An 18,331-nucleotide genomic window follows, 5' to 3' on the forward strand; every position below is an offset into this window, starting at 1 on the left:
ATTTTGTGTGTACCAGTTCATTATGCACATTGGTTGCAGAGGCTTGAAGAAAACCAAGAAGTGGAGCTAATCCATGTGATCCAAGAAAGTACATACAAAACAGTTTGTTGTGTGGAACAATAAAGCTGCCTCCACATGGTAGCCACAGTGCATGAAATTTAATCCTTAATTTAACTTCCTGAAAAATTATAGACACAGAAGATGTAGGGTATGTAAGGGCAATCTTGGTTATCAGGGAGAATGCATATTAAAATATTAAAGGGCACTTATTTCAACATACATAATGATGAATGTAAAGGCAATTTTTAAAAATTGAAAGATTGGGTTGTGAATTACTTGAATTAATTAGACAGACTAGAAATTATAAAGATGACTCAGTTTCTAGTGATTGATATTTAATTGCATTTTTCAGGGGAATAAAAGCAGCGGCTTTTTACAAAATGAGAAAACATCCACCAAACAGAAGAGGTATCAGCTTTGAAGTGGGAGCCCAGTTGGAAGCCCGAGACAGATTAAAAAACTGGTATTTCTTATTTCATGATAACCCTTGGATACATTTTTGTGATGCTGACACATTGTGCTACAAACAGAGAGTCAAACCATTAATCTTCAGTCACAGTTGAATGGAAACCAGTCCTAAAGTTCTAGTACAGATAACTTTTTCATAATCAGTTTGGCATACCTCTTTCAGTTTCCAGTACATGTAGGCGAAATTGAAGATGCTGATTTGTACATGTGCTGAGGTGATTTGTATCCTTATGACGTTGTATCCTAATCTTTCTACTAGATGAGTAACCATACTGTACAGAAAAGTCTTAATCAGCTGTAGGTATCCTGACCCATGTCAGAAGTTGGCAAGAAACTGATTCAGCAACTTTAACCATGACATAAACTAGCTAGAAACTGCAGCATGGGAGAAATAGTCTGCAGTGCTCAGAAATACTCTCCTTCCAGCACCAGAAGCTGTTCAGTCTGCTTGATACTGAATTGCATGACAGAAGCAACAGGTCTCTATCCTGCTTTCTTCCTTCTAGCTGATGGAAGAGGACAGAGTGCAGATGCTTAGATTAAAGAAATATATACAAATTCTGAGGCCATTGAGTACATCAGTACTTGTTAGTCAAATCCTTATTTTTCTCTGGTTTTACTTCAACACTAGTTGAGCAGCAAAAATATGGTTCAGATTCTGTTCCGCTTCTGAACAAAATAAAGGTTCAGGTAAGCTTTTCAGTAAAGGTTTGGTTTGACTCCCTGGTAACAAATTGGTTATGATTCAAATGTTCTCATCGTTATTCTTATTTTGTACCCATAACACAGTAATATGAGTAAGAAATATTGTAGAAATTTGGGAATAACAGAGGACCAAGTTATGGTGCAGGCTGAATCTTTTAGAAGTGTGATCCCGTCCACTGTAAAAGCTACTTGATGCTCGTGGCTTGAAATGAAAGGCCTGTGTTAAGTGACTGAAGTAAAAGTAGATTCTAATCTTCAGAAATTGAGGAGATTTTAAAAGGAGGTGAAGCACTGGAGAATTTTTTCCATGTTGATTTCAAAATTAACATAATGTAGTTTTATACTGCCGAAGTTGACAGTAGCTGTCTGGTAGAGAATGCCTTACAATAATCAGGAGCCCAGCTGTATTTTGTGTGGTATGAACAGAGAATATTTGACAGGCTGCTTGCTACTTTGTTAGTCATCTTTAGGAAAAGGGAGGAGGGTGTTTTTGAGAATCTGAGCTGGACCTTTGAAGCTTTAAAGCAGGGGAGACCAGACTTTTGCACACCAAAATCAAGCTACACTCTGGCTTGAATACTGTTTCCTTTCTCTCCCCCCTCCCCCCAAGTCGGGTTCCTAGAGCATGAACACTTGCTTTGGTATGCGAACTTTTTTTTGTAAGGCTGTCAGATTTATAGCAGATAGTTTGCATCCCCAGACAACTTGCTGCCTAACCAAAGGAGGCTGTTATGTTTAGAATGGATTAGGACCAGAGTGTAGTACTTAACAGCTGTGAAAAACATTTTGAGTTAATGACCTTCGTTAACTTAGAACACCTGATGACATAGTTGGAATTGACATCTATTAAATTCCATATTTATCAGATCCACTGCTGATATTTTCTAGCTATTTAATGTGCTTTGGGGGTGTATCTTAAATTTTGAAACCTTTTTTTGGATTCCTTAGAAAGTGGTCTGAAGGAGATAGTGTAGTAAAATTTTGATCCTGTACCATTGATCACTAGCAAAACCAAGAGCTTCTAATGCATTAGGAACTCAGATGGGCATTTGATACTCCTGTATAAACCACAAGGTCCCCATTTCAAGCGTGAAGAACTCCTCATTATTGAAGATGCCTGTGCTTGCAATATATGAGATACTTTTAAAAATTGTTACTTAAAACATATTAGTGTTTGGAAATATCAGAATGTTCAACAGTTGTTTAGTTATTTACAGACATTTTTGGACAATAAAAATGCCTTATAAAAGCAACCTTTAAATAACCACTTTACTACTTATAACATGCAAGTAAAAAAACCTCTGTGTTGCAAGGAAAATTGCAGTTTGCTAGGCTGACACTGTGTTATGTGATTGCCTGAATAGTATGAGTGAGACTGTGTGGAAATAGCTGTTTTTTACATCAGCTGATAATTTTCAACAGAGGCCTTTTCTTGATAAGATACACAGCAAGAACTGGATAGGACTTCACAAGAAGAGGGGTTACATACTGTCAATTAAAAATTACTTTTAGTAAAAACTCCCTTGGAACTACACATAGAGTTCCATGGGGCAGCACTATGATTTTGCAGGCATATCTTCACAGCTTGCAAAATGGCTGAAAGGAGTTAGGAAGCTGCCTACAGGCAGCTCCTCCCCTGGGAATGCCTCCCAGGACGCCAGTGTGCACAATTGCGCTGGACATATGCCACCCCCCCTTCATGAATAGGCTGCCCGAAACACTTAAAATGCATCCTCTTTATAATGGAGATATTTTAAATTAGACTATTGTTACTCATCCAGAACTGGTGTGATAGGTTGGATTAGAAATTGTGCTAAATACCTGATTCTTGAGAGATTTAATCTAGCTATTAGCATTGCAGAATACAAGGTGGAAGCATGACATTGTTTAAACAGCTCAGCAGTGTTCAGTGGTATGTTAAATGATGGAAATTCCACTATATTGGTTTTCAATCATTGTGTTTTGTTTTAAGAGCCCAAGGGCTTCCAGTCTTTCATTGACTGAAGGTGAGTTGAGGACACATCTGGTGTTCTACTACAGGGTAGTAATGAATGGAAGCTGAAGTGTGTGGTTGCTTTCACTTTCAGGTCCATCTTTAAACAGCTGGGACAGACTCTAGGATAGCTCAGCAGTAGCAGTTGATGATGAGTAGGCAGTAGGAGAAGGGGCAGGAAACAGCATAGGTGTGTTGATGTTGGTAACTGGTGGTTTTTGTGCTAAAATCTAAGTATGAGAAAACACACATAGTAATCCTATACATTTAGGTACTGGAGAATTTGGGGTATGGTTAAGTTGATTTAGCATTTAAAATAATTAAATAATTTCAAGCCTCAGTCACAACTGAAATTTGCAAGTCATTATTAGAAACATTCAGAATACTCTATGTTAGATCACGTGCCCCCACAGCATAAGACACCGCTCACTAAAGCGAAGATAGCAATGAGTCTGTAGCCTGGGGAATGTCTTCTAGAGTTTCACTATAGATGTGATTGCAATAGCAGCCTTGTAAACAATAAAAGGATACATTACTATATGGAGTTTTTGTTGTTGTTGCTATTATTTGCTTTTAGACAAAGTAGAGGGTATGAATACGTATGATTTTTGGATGCCAGATATTTAGCACTCATTCTGTTGTGAACTTATATGAGTGATCATGTGCCTTAGACAGACAGCTTGCCATCTTGCTTCCACTGGTGATTTCTCCCTCTTGTCTGGAATGTTTCTAAATTGCCCAGAGCAGTCTTTCACTTTAGAGCTAAAAATTCCCGCCAGCAAAATGGAATGGTGAAATCTATTTCCCAGCTTTAACTGCTGTCAACAGGGAATAATTCTCCATGATAAGCCGAGATGCTTGAGGGCATCTTTTCAGTTTTTGCACCCACGTGGATATTGCACTGCTGGAAGTTTCTTCAAGGAGCATGAAGCTTTCAGTATAACTTCTGCAGTGTTTCCCAGAAGACTATTTTCACTTGTGAAAATGGACCATCCACAAAGTATTGTTTTTAATTTTAAAATAGACTAGTTTTGAATACTACTATTACAGCAGTATTAGTTGGTGGGGCTGATGAGTATCCATAATTATTACCACTCTTCTTTGTCTTATGGAATGCCCCTCCCTTTGAGGCTCACTTGGCGCTTCTGTTCATTCAGGCTTTTAATTATGGGGTTGATCTTTTTAATACTATTTTAGTCTAGAAACTGTTATTTTAAGCTGTCAGTGCCCTGTTTTTATGGTCTGTTTTTTTATTCTAGGCTAAGTTTTTAATGATGGATTTTTATTAATATCTTTTAACATTTTGTTTTTATTTTGTAAGCCACGTTGGGTAAGTTCCTAGAGAGGTGGCATAACCATTTTATAAATAAATAAATGGCTTACTTTCAATTTGTTGCTCTCCTTTTGAGCCAATATTTATATTGTTTAGGCTGTATTTTCGAGCCAAGAAGTCCTAGTGGGCAAATAACAGTCTCAGAGATGAAAAATAGATGAGAGAACCCACATTTATAGTCTTAGAAGCAAATTGTGCTATGAATAGCAGGGGGGGGGAGCAAAGTCTTCTTGCCCACAACTATTTTTTTCTCTGATTGGCCCACTTTTCTCCTGCAACTTATACCACTATTCTCCCTCCTGTCCCATCAGATTTGTTGTAACTCTTCTTTCCATTGCCACACCCTGCTCGTAGGTTGGGCTCCCAGTCCTTGTTAATGAAGTGATTCCACATGAAGCAGTTAGTGCTGGAAAATGGTATTTACACAAATGGACATCATCACTCGTTAAATTGTTAATACCCCAAGCACATACGAAATAGTCTGGATTTGCATTGTAGCTTGCCTGTCATTTTGTGAGAAACACTAATTTTTCTTAGCAAGAATATTTTAAATTAACTTTATTTGATTTAGGTATCCAGCTCACATTGAAGAAATTGATTATGAGGAAGGAAAGGTGCTTATCCATTTTAAACGCTGGAATCATCGCTATGATGAATGGTTTTGTTGGGACAGCCCTTATTTGCGTCCGTTAGAGAAAATACAGCTACGGAAGGAAGGATTACAAGAGGAAGAAATATCTTCTGTAAGTAAAAAACAGATCTTAGTGTGCTTTCCATTTTTTGAGAATTGCATGCAAATTTTATAAGCCTAGAAGGCCTTTAAGAGCTTGAAGTTAACTTGTAATTTCTTATTATCTTGTTCCTGCCACTTTTCTTTAATAAATAATATGTTTTTTTGGTTATTTTGCTAGCTTCCCTCCAGAGCTCTGCTCACAAGAGTTTAAAACAACTTAAAATGATAAAAGAAATCAGTGAGCAGTTTAACCTTGTTTTTAACCCTGAGATTCTTGTTAGCCTACTTCCCATTACAGTTTTCTAATTTTGAGTGTTTATATACTTTTTATTTATATAAAATACAAGAATAAAAACAGCCAACAGCTACCTGTTAAAATTATATCCAATCAAAAATACATAAGGCATAATTTTATTCAGAATTTTTTGTTTTAAAACTTGCTTAACATTGACCATCTCTTCCTTTACAAATCTGTCAGATATACCTTGAGTATTTTTAATTACATTCTGTCAGAAGGATTAGGTACTTTATTAACACTATAATGAAGCAGTATATTTCTGCCTGCACTTCTATAGGTTAGAATGTTAAGGATCTGTTTCTGGTTTGTTTTTTTAAGGGATTTCATACAAATGATCAGGTGTTGGCTTGCTGGTCTGATTGTCGTTTTTATCCAGCCAAAGTTACTTCTGTCAACAAGGATGGTAAGACTTCATTAAAACATTTTAATCCCATCTTAATTACCTACGGAGCCAGCTAAAGCTTTGTGTGAGTGGAAAGTGTCATCAAGTCGCAGCCAACTTACGGCGACCCCTTAGGGTTTTCAAGGCAAGAGACTAACAGAGGTAGTTTGCCATTGCCTTCTTCTGCTTAGCGACCCTGGAATTCCTTGGTGATCTCCCTTCCAAATACTAACCAGGACGAACCCTGTTTAGCTTCCAAGATCTGACAAGATTAGGCTAGCCTGGGTCATCCAGGTTAGGGATAGCTAAAGCTAGCAACAGGTATTAACATCACAAGCTTCACAGAGATTAAAGCATCAGCAGCCAGCCACCATCAGAGGTAGACTGCAAGGCCAAAATGGCCCTGGAAAGGGAACTGCTTCCTCCCTTTGCCCTGGCCCTTCCCACTGCCACACACTCCCCACCTGACAAAAGGCTGGAAAGCTGGCTGAAGGGGAAGCAAACTGCTTGCTTGTTCTCACTGGCCACTCCCAGGTGTTTTAGGGGGCAAAGAGGGAACCACAGTGAAGAAGAGTTGTTTTTTATATGCCGACTTTCTCTACCACTTAATGAAGAATCAAACCGGCTTACAGTCACCTTCCCTTCCCCTCCCCACAACAGACACCCTGTGGAGGTAGGTGGGTCTGAGAGCGTGTGACTACCCAAGGTCACCCAGCTGGCTTCATGTGTAGGAGTGGGGAAACAAATCCAGTTCACCAGATTAGCCTCCACCGCTCATGTGGAGGAGTGGGGAATCAAACTTGGTTCTCCAGATCAGAGTCCACTGCTCCAAACCACCACTCTTAACCACTACACCATGCTGGCTCTCTCCTATGCTCCTCCTCGTTGACTCTGCTGTGTGCACCTTGACTTTCTGGGTACATTTGGACAAAAGACCAAAACCATTTCAACATAGTTTCCTGTTTTAAAGAACTATTTTGAAAACTGGTTAAAGATTCAATAGAGGAACATTTCCCTTATCCCGCTGTATTCAGAGGCCATACGCTAGAACTAGAATAGTCTCCATCCAGGCAAGGCCTGGAAACCAATTGAAATTGATAAAGCGCAAATGAGCCATCCAGGAAATTGTGGAATTTCTCCACCACTGCTCTTCTGTTACTCTGCCCAAGAATGGTAAATGAGATAATTAGCCATGGTATTTTAAAACAAAAGGTGAATTATTACCTTCTTCAGAATCATAGGAAATTCACCCTGATTCTCGAAGGAATTGTTAATATTTCAGAGTGAAACCTTCACTTCCCCAAAATGATTTAAACAGCAAATAGGGAATATTTATTTAAATATTTTAACCTGCTTTTCTCTCACACTGGGGACGGGCAGAGCAATCCTGAGTGGAGGGGTGGTACACTGGTGGCCATGGACAGTGCAGCCGCGCTGTCCCTGTGAGGTTTCATGGCCAGAAAAAAGGTAGGAAAATCAATTTAAAATTAGAAATAATAAAAAAAACATTCACTTTAGCGAGGCTGTGCCAGCAAAATAGCTGGTATAGCAATGCTGTGGCATGAGGGGGCGTTCCTAAGCCAAAAGTGGTTAGGAACCTGCCTAAAGGCAGCTCCGCCCCAGGAACGCCCTGGGAATGCGTCCCAGGATGCTGGCGCAGGGAGAGATGGTAGGACAATGTTGGTGGGGTGGCTGCGCCATTGTCCCCATGCCACAGTGCCTTGTTGATCTCTGGGGCCAGTGTAAGTGCCCTAGCACTGGCATCAAGTGCCCCTTATCGTGGTGCAAAGGGGCACTTATGCCGGCACGGGTTTGCATCAGCTCCTAAGGACATTTGCCCCCCCCTTTTTCAGGATTGCATGGGTAAAGTGAGTTATGAAGTAAAATAAACCTAATACAAATTTAAATTAAGTATACAGCAGAATTCCCTTTGCAAACTTAACACTACAAGTGGTTGGCTTTACAACTCCTAGGATCCCATCAGACTTTAGTACATTGTTCAGGGAGATCAATTCAGAACTTTCTGTAAAAACGGATTATATGGAGTTTCTGACAACTCTGCTACTTGATCTGTCAGATTGGCATCCAGTTTGGACCAGTGCTGAGATATTTTATCAGCAGAGAATCATAAAGTATCATCATGGCATAATGTTTTTTTATTATTTCTTTTCACAAACATAAAACATTGAAACATAAACAATCATCATATTACAGTTTATATGGAACTTACTTTTTTGAAATAACTTTTTAATCATTAACTTCTTTGAATTACAATACTCTATATTCTCAATACGTCTTCATATCTAATAATGTATTTATTATAAAAACATGTATTACCTAAATCACTCTTATTCTGTTATGGTTTAATTCTATTCTTAATTTCTAGTATATAATTAAACATTCAATTTCTCCTGAAATTACGAGATTGGTCTGTTATGTATAAAATATGTTAGTTTTGTCATAGTTACATATTCTGTTATCTTATTCATCCATGCAGTCACATCTGGGTATATTTCTGCTTTCCATTTTGTCATGTATATTATTCTTGCTGCCGTTCATGGCTTAATGTTGAATCCCTATCACTTTGGGACTGAATTCTAGGACTCATCACATTTTGCATTATTCTAAACAACAATTCAGCTAACATAGATGTGGCAGAGAAAATACTTTGTCACTATCACCACCATCTCATAGGCCTTCAAATGAGCTGTACAATGTGCTCTTTTAAATTTGGCATGAGTCTACTGCCAACACTGTTCTAGCCATCACATTACCTATAATTATTTGTTTAAAGAATGATAGGTAAAAAAAAAGAAGACAAAACAATGTTTTAATTGCATGTATTTCAGAATTTCCCTGACTGGAATAGCTCAGACTAGCCTAATATCGTCAGATGTCAGAAGCTAAGCAGGGTCAGCCCTAGTTTAGTATTTGAATGGTAGACCACCAAAGAAGTCCATGGTCGGGACGCAGAGGCAGGCAATGGCAAACCACCTCTGAAATCTCTTGCCTTGAAAACCCTATGGGGTTGCCATAAGTCGGCTACAACAGAATTACTGATATACCAAAAATATGGTTTGGATCTTAAGGTTGGTCTCATGGAGGCAGATTTCCCCCCACCACCACCTTCTTCCCATGGCAATCCTCTGCAGACCCCCCCAAGAAGGCATTGATGCAGGTCATGGGTCTGTCATGGAAAAAGACAAGGGGGCTTCAGTGAGGAGAGGCAATTGCGCAAAACTGGCTCCACCTCACTCTTTCATTGGTAGAGGAGTGTCGTGGAGCAGGCTTTCAATTCGCCCAAGAGCAAAATTGGGATGGTTTCACCCAGTTCCTCCTCACTCGAGACTTGCTGTTCCTGGTGGCTTTTGGACCACAGAGTCATGCTACCTCCAGCAATACTTTTTAAAGAGATTCTGTGGAAAGATGTGCTGCTGTAAGGAAGCTCTTGCTCTCACAAACACAGGATCAGATTCTATAACCTCACCTGAAGTGAGCTGGGAAAAATTGGTCTTGTTATTTAGAGAGACCTGAAAAGAATAACTTATTTTGTGGAACAAGCATCTTGCTTATATTAGATTTTAAGCTCAGTGTATGTGTGCCAGCCTTTTCCTTTTTCTATGTTAAGTAATTGGGACAGTTCAAAATAAATCATACTGGTCGTTCTGACTTCTTCTTTTTTAATTCCAGGTACATACACTGTGAAATTTTATGATGGTGTAGTTCAGACAGTAAAGAATATACATGTCAAAGCCTTTTCCAAAGATCAGGTAGGAAAGATTTTAAATTAATTAATTAAAATTAATTTGCTAACATTAAAATTGTTTGAGGATGTAGCAAGGTTGCTGATTCTTGTGTTTCATTGGAGCCTAAAGATGTTAAAGCTGTTTTTATGCATTAGACCTATATTTAATCTATAGGTTTGTAGAGGACAGGTCTATTTTTTACATGCAGGGTACATACTAAAGAAAGTTACTTATTGTTTATGAATCTAAGATACAATTTCGGAACATCTATTTTCAACACATTATTTAGGACATCCATCCCTGTTTTATTCTGTATTTTTCATAAAAGTATCAAAGACTACAGACATTTTTGCCTGCTGTCCTCTACATAGGTTGCTTCCACACAGAGGTTTTACTCTGGTTTGGCATCCAAACCAAAGTGGCAAGAATGATCCCATATGAATGCCTCTGCATTCATAGTGGCAATGACAGGTAATGGAGAATTCTTGCCATATAGATGCAACCATAGTCTTTTGTGAACTTCAACTATTGTCAAATGTGGTACCTATTTAACTTATTTATGGATTTATACGTTTGTTTTTATGTTTATGCAATTGAATGAGCGGTAAAAACAAAAACCATAAACAATAGCATGACAATACTACGTGTTCACAAGATTCTAGCTATTGTAGGATCCTGTTAATTTGCTTGCTTCGGTTTTGGTCTTCTAAATAAATTTTCTTGCAATAGAAAGAAATCAAATTTTGCACTTTTGTTTCTAGTCTGTAGTGAATAATCCAAAACCCAAGGAGAGAGGTAATGAAATCCCTTCATCTCCTGAAAGATGGGAAAAGTTTAAAGAACAGAGGAAAACAGCTGAGAATAAAAAGAAAGACAAGGATGAAAAGGCGTTAAAGATTGAACGAAGGTCTAAACCTGATAAAGATGGAAAACTAATAGTTGCTTCAGAAAAAGGCAAAGTGTCTGAAAAGGCTCTGCCAAAGGATGGGAAAGAAGACAAAGAGAATATATCTGAGAATGATAGGGAATTTTCAATAGATACCCAGATTGAAAAGAAACCTGAAAATGACAGCGTAAAGACCCCACCAGAAAATCTCAAAGAGACAAAAAGACGGCGGGGTAGGCCTCCTGTGGTACCACCAGCAGGTCAGTTTTAATGTTTGAGACTGGTTTTCCTATATTCTTATAACAGGTACGATCTCTTGTATATAAACATATGCAAGGAGCCCAACATACACAGATTTCTCTGTGCATCACACAACTAGGAGCTGAAATGTGTGTTGAACCTTGATCTTCACTTTCTAGAGCTAAATGATTTTTACTTTAGTAAAAATATATTTTTATTAATTTTTTGACAGTGAGGACAGTCTCAATGTGATGTTCCTTGCCTGATGTACTTTGCCCAGGTACAAGACATAGAATCATAGAGTTGGAAGGTACCACCAGGGTCATCTAGTCCAACCCCCTGCACAATGCAGGAAATTCACAACCATCTCCCCCCCAAACACACACACACCTCAAGTGACCCCTATTCCATGCCCAGAAGATGGTTCTGACCTTCTGGGGCAACTCCACACCATCCTCTATATGACAGCCCTTCAGGTACTTGAAGATGGTTATCATATCACCTCTCAGTCATCTCCTCTCCATGCTAAACATACAGAGCTCCTTCAATCTTTCCTCATGGGACTTGGTCTCCCGACCCCTCACTATCTTTGTTGCCCTCTTCTGGACACATTCCAGCTTGTCTTACTTCTTTCTTAAATTGTGGTGCCCAAAACTGAACACAATACTCTACGTGAGGTCTAACCAGAGCAGAATAAAGCAATACCATCACATCGTGTGATCTGGACACTATACTTCTGTTGATACATCCCAAAATCACATTTGCCTTTTCAGCTACCGCATCACACTGCTGACTCATATTCAGTGTATGGTTGTCTAAGACCCCTAGATCCTTTTGGCACATACTACTGACAAGACATGAACAAGTCTGTTGTGTGTAATTCTGCACTACAGGAAGAACAGTATTTAAACATTATCTGCAACACCATAACTGTAGAGAATCAAAGGAGAGGGAAATCGGGAGGAGTAACCTAGCCTAATAGCCCAGCCTAACCTTGTCAGAGCTTGGAAGCTAAGCAGGGTAGGCCTGCTTAGTACTTGGAGGGGAGACCATCAAGGAAGACGGGTTGCTGTGCAGTGGAAGAAATGGCAACCACCTCTGCTTAACTCTTGCCTTGAAAGCTCCATGATCCTGTGGCTGCTCTGAGTCATTTGCAAGTGCGTATGTCATTTTCCTCTCCCTTAACTACAGCCTTTCTTTTTCCTGAAAGCCCCCGTGGCCTCTCCTCTTTTCCTGATTCCTTCTCTGTGAGCAGCAGCTACTACTTTTATCTGCTACCCTGTCTTCAGCTTTCCTCTCCCCGGGAAAAATATGGCCCAGATGTTCAGTGCCATCCAAGCTTGGGCCCATTTGCACTGGGGTGAACCTGCAAGGGCTGGGGGCACTTCCTTTTGCCCTCCATCCCCTCCCCAAACTATTTACTCTTTCTCTTATCGTAGCACCTCTCATATCCTTATCTTTCCCTGCTTCCTTCTCTCCTTCATACCCACACACCAATCTACCTTTTATCTGCCTCCATCTTATTTATTTACTTCATTTATATCCTGCCTTTCTCCATAGTGCAGACCCAATGCTTCTTACATCAATCTCCTCTCCTCCATTTTATCATGTCAGCAACCCTGTTAGGTAGGTTCAGCTGAGAATGTGTAACTGGCTCGAGGTCACCCAGTGAGCTTCCATAGCAGAATGGGGTTTGAGGTCCCAATCTGAAACTCTAACCACTGCAGCACACTGGCTATTGTGGGGTGGCTGCTGTTGATTAGCAGCAAGCAGCAAGGTGTGGTTGAGTCATGCAATTCAGGTGATATCAAGTTGCCCAGTAGGGGTGTGCAGCAAAAAAAAAAAAAAAAGGTCTTTTTTGAATCTGTATATATTGGAGCCAAAAAATATCAGAATTTCCAGTTTCTGTGTAGTATTGGGATCTGGGTTTTGTCCAGGTTTCCAATATTTTTCGGCTCCATTATTCCCTATGGGGAATCTTTCTGGGGTTGGGGGTGATTTTAAAGGTACTGGCACCAAAATTGCAGTGGAGGTGCTGGTGTCTATTCTTTAAATAACCCCCAAATTTCAAGTTGATTGGACCAAGAGGTCCAATTCTATGGGTCTCTGAGCAAGGTGCCCCTGGTTGTCCTCCATTGTTTCCTATGGAGGAACCTTGCCACACACACAAAATGTAAAACTCAAGAATCTCTCCACCCATTGGAAGCTCTTGCTAAGCCCCTCCAATGTAAGACCTGAGAATCTGAAACCATGCAATGCTCAAGAATTTCAAATATGTAAAATGTAAGAATCAGGAACTAGGTAAAACAGGAGAATCCATAAAACAAAAAACCCCAAGCTGGACATAAACCCAACTTCAGCAAAGAGGAAACTTTTTAAAAACAACAAAAACACTTGCAACTGACAGAACCATACCTAAAGCAGCCTGTCAAGCTGAAACAAGCCGCAGGAGACACAGAAACACAGGGAGGGGAGGGGGGGAAAGTCCTGGGAACTTCCTAACATTGGCTAATTCTCCAGGAATTTCCCAACCTGGAGCTAGCAACTGTAGCCAGGCCTGGTCCCAGTAGTTCTTCCCTCAAAATTCAAATCTGGCCTGGAAAGGGCCCTCCCCTTGCCTTTTACTGACAACCAAGCCTAAAATCTGTGGTTGCATTTTTCTGCAGTCACTGGATTTCAGAATCCTCAGCTTTGGCCAACTTTTCTGTTAGAATATAAGATGATGATAAACAGTAGATATCTCCTTGTATCTGAGAGAGAATGGAATTCTTATTTAATTAAAACTCTGAAGAGAGAGTTTCTGATGCAGGCATCTGCTGTGACGGTCAAAGGAAGCGAGTGAGAGGCACTTTCCTGCCCCCTCCAGGCATACATAGTACACTGCTGTGGTTGGAGGAAGCACCAGAAATGTTTTCTAGAAAGTTCTAGTCAAGGTTCTACGTATAGTCGAACTCCCAGTTGTGTGACTACACAGACAACCTTTCTGATGACACCATACAAGGTAGACATCCTGTTTTTGTTATTAACACAGCTGGTTTAAGTGATGTGAAATTACAAAGCTGCATTTTACCAATGCAGACAGTTGGTCCATCTAGTTTACTACGGTCTAGACTGTTTAACAGTGGCTGTCCTGGGTCCCGAGGCACAGAAAGGTTTTCCATAACACTTCTTACTACCTAAGTTTTTTTAAGGAGAGATGCCAGAGATTGCACCTGGTTTGGGATGGGCCTTCTTAGAGATGTAAATATTGTCATATCAAACCTAAGCTAATTTTACAGCTTTAACAACATAAAACACATCTTTTTTTTAAGTTAGCCCATAAAATTGCAGTATTTGCATCTTGGATTTAAGAGCTGTATAAGCATGCCCACCTTGTCTATAAAAGCATTTCATTCATTCTAAAAGGGAAAATATTTCATAGGGATTTTTTTAAGTACTCCCCAAAATTTCAAATTTTTGCATCGGAAAAATGGGGGGGGGGAGGCCTTGGAAAAAAGGGGGAATGTTTTTTCACTGGATTTTACCTGGTATTTTTCCAGGACTTCATATCTCTAGGCCTTCTGCCTGCAAAACATGATCCATCATTGAACCATTGCTACTCCCCTAATTTGCTTACGCTCTTTTTATCTCGCTCTTCACATACACTTTATGTGGCCAACAATAAATAATGTAAATAAAATGTGTTCTGCTGTAATAAATATCCTGAAACTCCACACTATATTTTGTTCAATTTATCCTCTTCATATGTTTCTTCCTTCACTAATGTCATCTACATTGACTGCTGTTTAAGTGTCTTCAAAGAAGCTCATGTATACAACAGTGAACAGACCTATCTGTTAAAACGGTTGCTGATCTTTGTTACTATGACTTGTTAGAACCAGAGACACCACTAACCTTTTAACCCTGGCACATACAACTTTTTTACAGCAAAGTGAACAGGTGATAATTATGGTACAGGAATAGTATCACCATTTATTGTAATATATATAGTACAATTGGATAGTTTGTTGTAAAAAAAAAGAGAAGATAAAATTAAGGGATTCCTAATGCTAGATCCTTGAAGCTTTTATAAGTCAGCACGAAAAATATTATTTTAAAAAAAGACAGAAGGTTGGATGCTTTTTCTCTTGTGATATTTACAAAACTTTTCCTTTCTCTGTTTACATATTTAGAGCAAGGCTCTCAAACATTACAGCCAATAACTTTAGAATTAAGAAGGCGGAAAATACCTAAAGGAGGAGAAGTCCCTTCAAAACGTCCCCGACTTCAAAAGAATATGTGTGAGTATTTTTCACTCTTAATAATGTGAGGCCTATTTAAGTAAACAGAAAATATTCTAGAGCAAGGCTGCCCTTAAAAAAGAAAGGGCCTGGTTCAAAAGACAAGATTTTCTTAAATCATTGCTTTCATTACAGTGAAGATAACCAATCATTTCCCTTATTTAAGATCTCCAGGCATCACTGTAGGCAGCAGGTTGGATAATACTAACATACCAGTTGGGGGAGAATACAGATAACATTACACACCATAAATGGTGCTGTAGCTGCTCTTTGGAGGACTGAACAAAGAATGTGGTAGTTCAAACTGCTTACGTTTTGAGATATTTGTTAAAATCTGTTCATTCAGTGTATTTATTAAATATATACTTAAAATATCTTTTAAGCACAAGAAAAATTGAAAAATTCTCCAGGCAGTGAAAAAGATTCCATAAAGAGACGGTCACGACATTCTACGAGTAGTAGTCAAGAGGCTTTAGATACTGATATTGTAATACCACAACTAGATGAAATTGAAGCCTTAAAAGATCCAGAATCAAGCCCAAAAGAAACAAGTGAAGGTAAATAGCTTACAGTATAAGTGTTTTTTCTTCATGCTTTACATGATTACATGGCCCCGTGTAATTTGGTTGCTAAATTAAATTAATTTGCATTATTGAGCAAGCAAATTATTGCTGTATAAGAAGGGATTTTAATGGATTTTGCAAGAATTGAGCATGGGTGGTTATAGAATGCAGAAGTGTAGAAGCACTAGTAGTGCCTAGCAGACCTTTACCTTTCTCTCGCAATTGCGTGAACTGAACAGACATTCAAATCAGTTTGTACATGAGTATTTTATAGCCTACTTGAAAAACAAAAAAAACCACTTGTTTCATTTCTGCTAATATCTCAGCAAGTAGGTATTATCTGAAGGTTGCATGTCTGTGTGTTGTTTTCAACTTATCTTCTTTTCTTTGTCTTTTAGGTCCATCAGAAACATGTGTTGACTCTGACCAAAATATTAGTGAACAGTTGCCTCCATCTTCAGAAGTATCTCAGACTTTAGTAGATGAGAACAGATTAAAGGAAGTGAATATAAAAGAGTCTTCCTCTATACCTGAATTACAAGAGACTTCAGAGGCATCTGTTACAGGTGTGTGTGTGTGTGTGTGTTTATATTTATATATGTATATATGTATATTCAATATTTCCCAATTTGTCAACAACAATACTATGTGGAACCTTGTCTAAAGCCTTACTGAAATCAAGATAAACTTATGTATTCAGCATACCCTTGATCCAGCAAGGTAGTAACTGTCTCCAAAAAGAGATAAGATTAGTCTAACATGACTGTGCTCTTATTCTTTGGTTTTTTTTTGGGAGGATCCTATTTTTATATTTATTTCAAATATTTCTGTGCATCTCTTCAGAGTTCTACTGGAGGCGGCTTACAATTTAAAAACACAGTATTAACATACAAGCCATTAAAACACAAGCCATTAAAAATAAACAGCATAACTGTCCATAAAACAGAAGCAAAACATTAAAAAGCAGATAAGATAAAAGCTCTAGTTAAAAGCCTGGGTAAAAAAGATTTGTTTTAGCCTGGCACCTAAAAGAAAGTAAAAGGTGCCAGGTGAGCCTAGAGGAGGAGGGCATTCCAAAGGCAAAGTGCCACCACAGAAAATGCCCTGTCTCTTGCCACCCCCCTCACCTCTGAAGGTGGGGGCACAGAGAGCAGGGCTTCAGGGGCAGATCTTAATAAAGACAACCTTTTTTAAAAAACTGCCAACCTCAGTTGGTAAGTTTCAGTTCTTGTTTCATATTCAGTGGAGATTTTCAAATAAGGGTTCAGGTTCTATTTGGCTCACATAAAAGGGGAGGGGTAGATCCTATACACAGATCTTTTCTGCCTTCTAGCAATCCCCTGTGAGTACTGTAATGGCAGTGTCTTGGATTGAAGTCCTTTGTTGACAAAAAGCCACACAATGAGCAGATGTCTAATTACCAGATGCTGGGGACAGTCAAATGAGATTGCTGTCACCCTGCTTATGAGCTTCCAAAGGGGCATCTGGCTAATTACTGTTGGTAACAAGCTACGGACAGAACTTACTTCCTGGTGAATTAGAATTATCTAGTTGATCTCAGTTGGTATTGCCTCTGGGTAACTATGTTTTTGGATATTAGAACAGTAAAAACACTGCTAATTGTAATGTTCCATAAGAGATTAAAGCCTTACGCCTACATTCAGATCCTAATGATGCTGGGGGAATGGGGCCATACCTGACCACCCTAAGCTTGTAGGTTTCAATGCCCATGAGAAGTCTTACATGCAAACATTGAGTAGGGATGGGATAGTGAGTAGGACCTAAACGTTTACACAGAAGAATGACATGAGTTTTATTTTGAAACTTACGTATTTGTAATACACATTTTGTTTTATTCTTACAGTAACCAGTGCTGCTAAGAAAACGGATGATTCTGCTGCTTCCAAGGCTGCAATTGACCATGAACCCAAGTTTCGATGCAAGTTCTTAGACTGTTCAAAATCCTTTAGGAAAGCAAAACTATTGCATTATCATATGAAGTATTTCCATGGGATTGAGAAGTCACCAGAACCACAGCAGAGTCCAACAACAAGAAACATTCAAACAAGGTCATTAGCTTCTGAGAAGGCCAGCCAGGGAGGTCCTAACAGAAGGCGGACTACATCAGGTTGCTCATGTAAATATTTTGCTAACAGGCTTCTTTTTTAATAATTACATCCCCCCTCTTTTAATTCTTCTGGATATTTCTCAGTTCAGAACTTAGCTAGCAACACAAAGCTGTGAGACTGAATTTACCTTTTTTTGTATTTAACTTATGATGTTGGTACATTTTAGTAACTGTGGTAGGAATGACCCTTTGTAATTCTTAGTGCAAAATGAAGGAAGGCAGCGTTTGTGTATTCTGTTTTGAAAGTGCATTGCGTTTATTTGCGTTCATGTGGATGCAGTTGTCCAAGTTAACCATGAACCAGCATAGTTTAGTGGTTAAAGTGTTGGACTAGGAAGTGGGAGACTCAGATTTGAATCCCCACTCTGTTATGTAACTTAGCTGGGTGACCTTGAGCCAGTCACACACTCACAGCCTAAGCTACCTTGCAGGGTTGTTGTGAGGTTAAAATGGAGCAGAGGAGAACATTGGCAGCCACTTTGGGTCCCCATTGGGGAGAAATGTGGGCTATAAATA

The 18,331-nt window shown here is 39.1% G+C and overlaps 1 protein-coding gene across 2 annotated transcripts in view; it reads left to right on the top strand.

The window, feature by feature from the left end:
• The first annotated feature begins 393 nt into the window (after window positions 1-393).
• PHF20 (PHD finger protein 20) overlaps window positions 394-18,331 on the top strand; it is a 34,420-nt gene continuing 16,482 nt past the window's right edge. For both annotated transcript variants that reach the window (XM_056867420.1, XM_056867421.1), the window contains exons 1-9: window positions 394-523; window positions 5,131-5,302; window positions 5,909-5,993; window positions 9,663-9,742; window positions 10,480-10,864; window positions 15,017-15,124; window positions 15,508-15,681; window positions 16,086-16,253; window positions 17,552-17,824. In XM_056867420.1, the coding sequence (XP_056723398.1) occupies window positions 441-523; window positions 5,131-5,302; window positions 5,909-5,993; window positions 9,663-9,742; window positions 10,480-10,864; window positions 15,017-15,124; window positions 15,508-15,681; window positions 16,086-16,253; window positions 17,552-17,824 (1,528 nt within the window). In that variant the 5' untranslated portion in view covers window positions 394-440. The remainder of the gene's footprint in view (window positions 524-5,130; window positions 5,303-5,908; window positions 5,994-9,662; window positions 9,743-10,479; window positions 10,865-15,016; window positions 15,125-15,507; window positions 15,682-16,085; window positions 16,254-17,551; window positions 17,825-18,331) is intronic.

Source organism: Euleptes europaea, chromosome 2, assembly GCF_029931775.1.
Source record: "Euleptes europaea isolate rEulEur1 chromosome 2, rEulEur1.hap1, whole genome shotgun sequence".
Lineage (NCBI taxonomy): Eukaryota > Metazoa > Chordata > Lepidosauria > Squamata > Sphaerodactylidae > Euleptes > Euleptes europaea.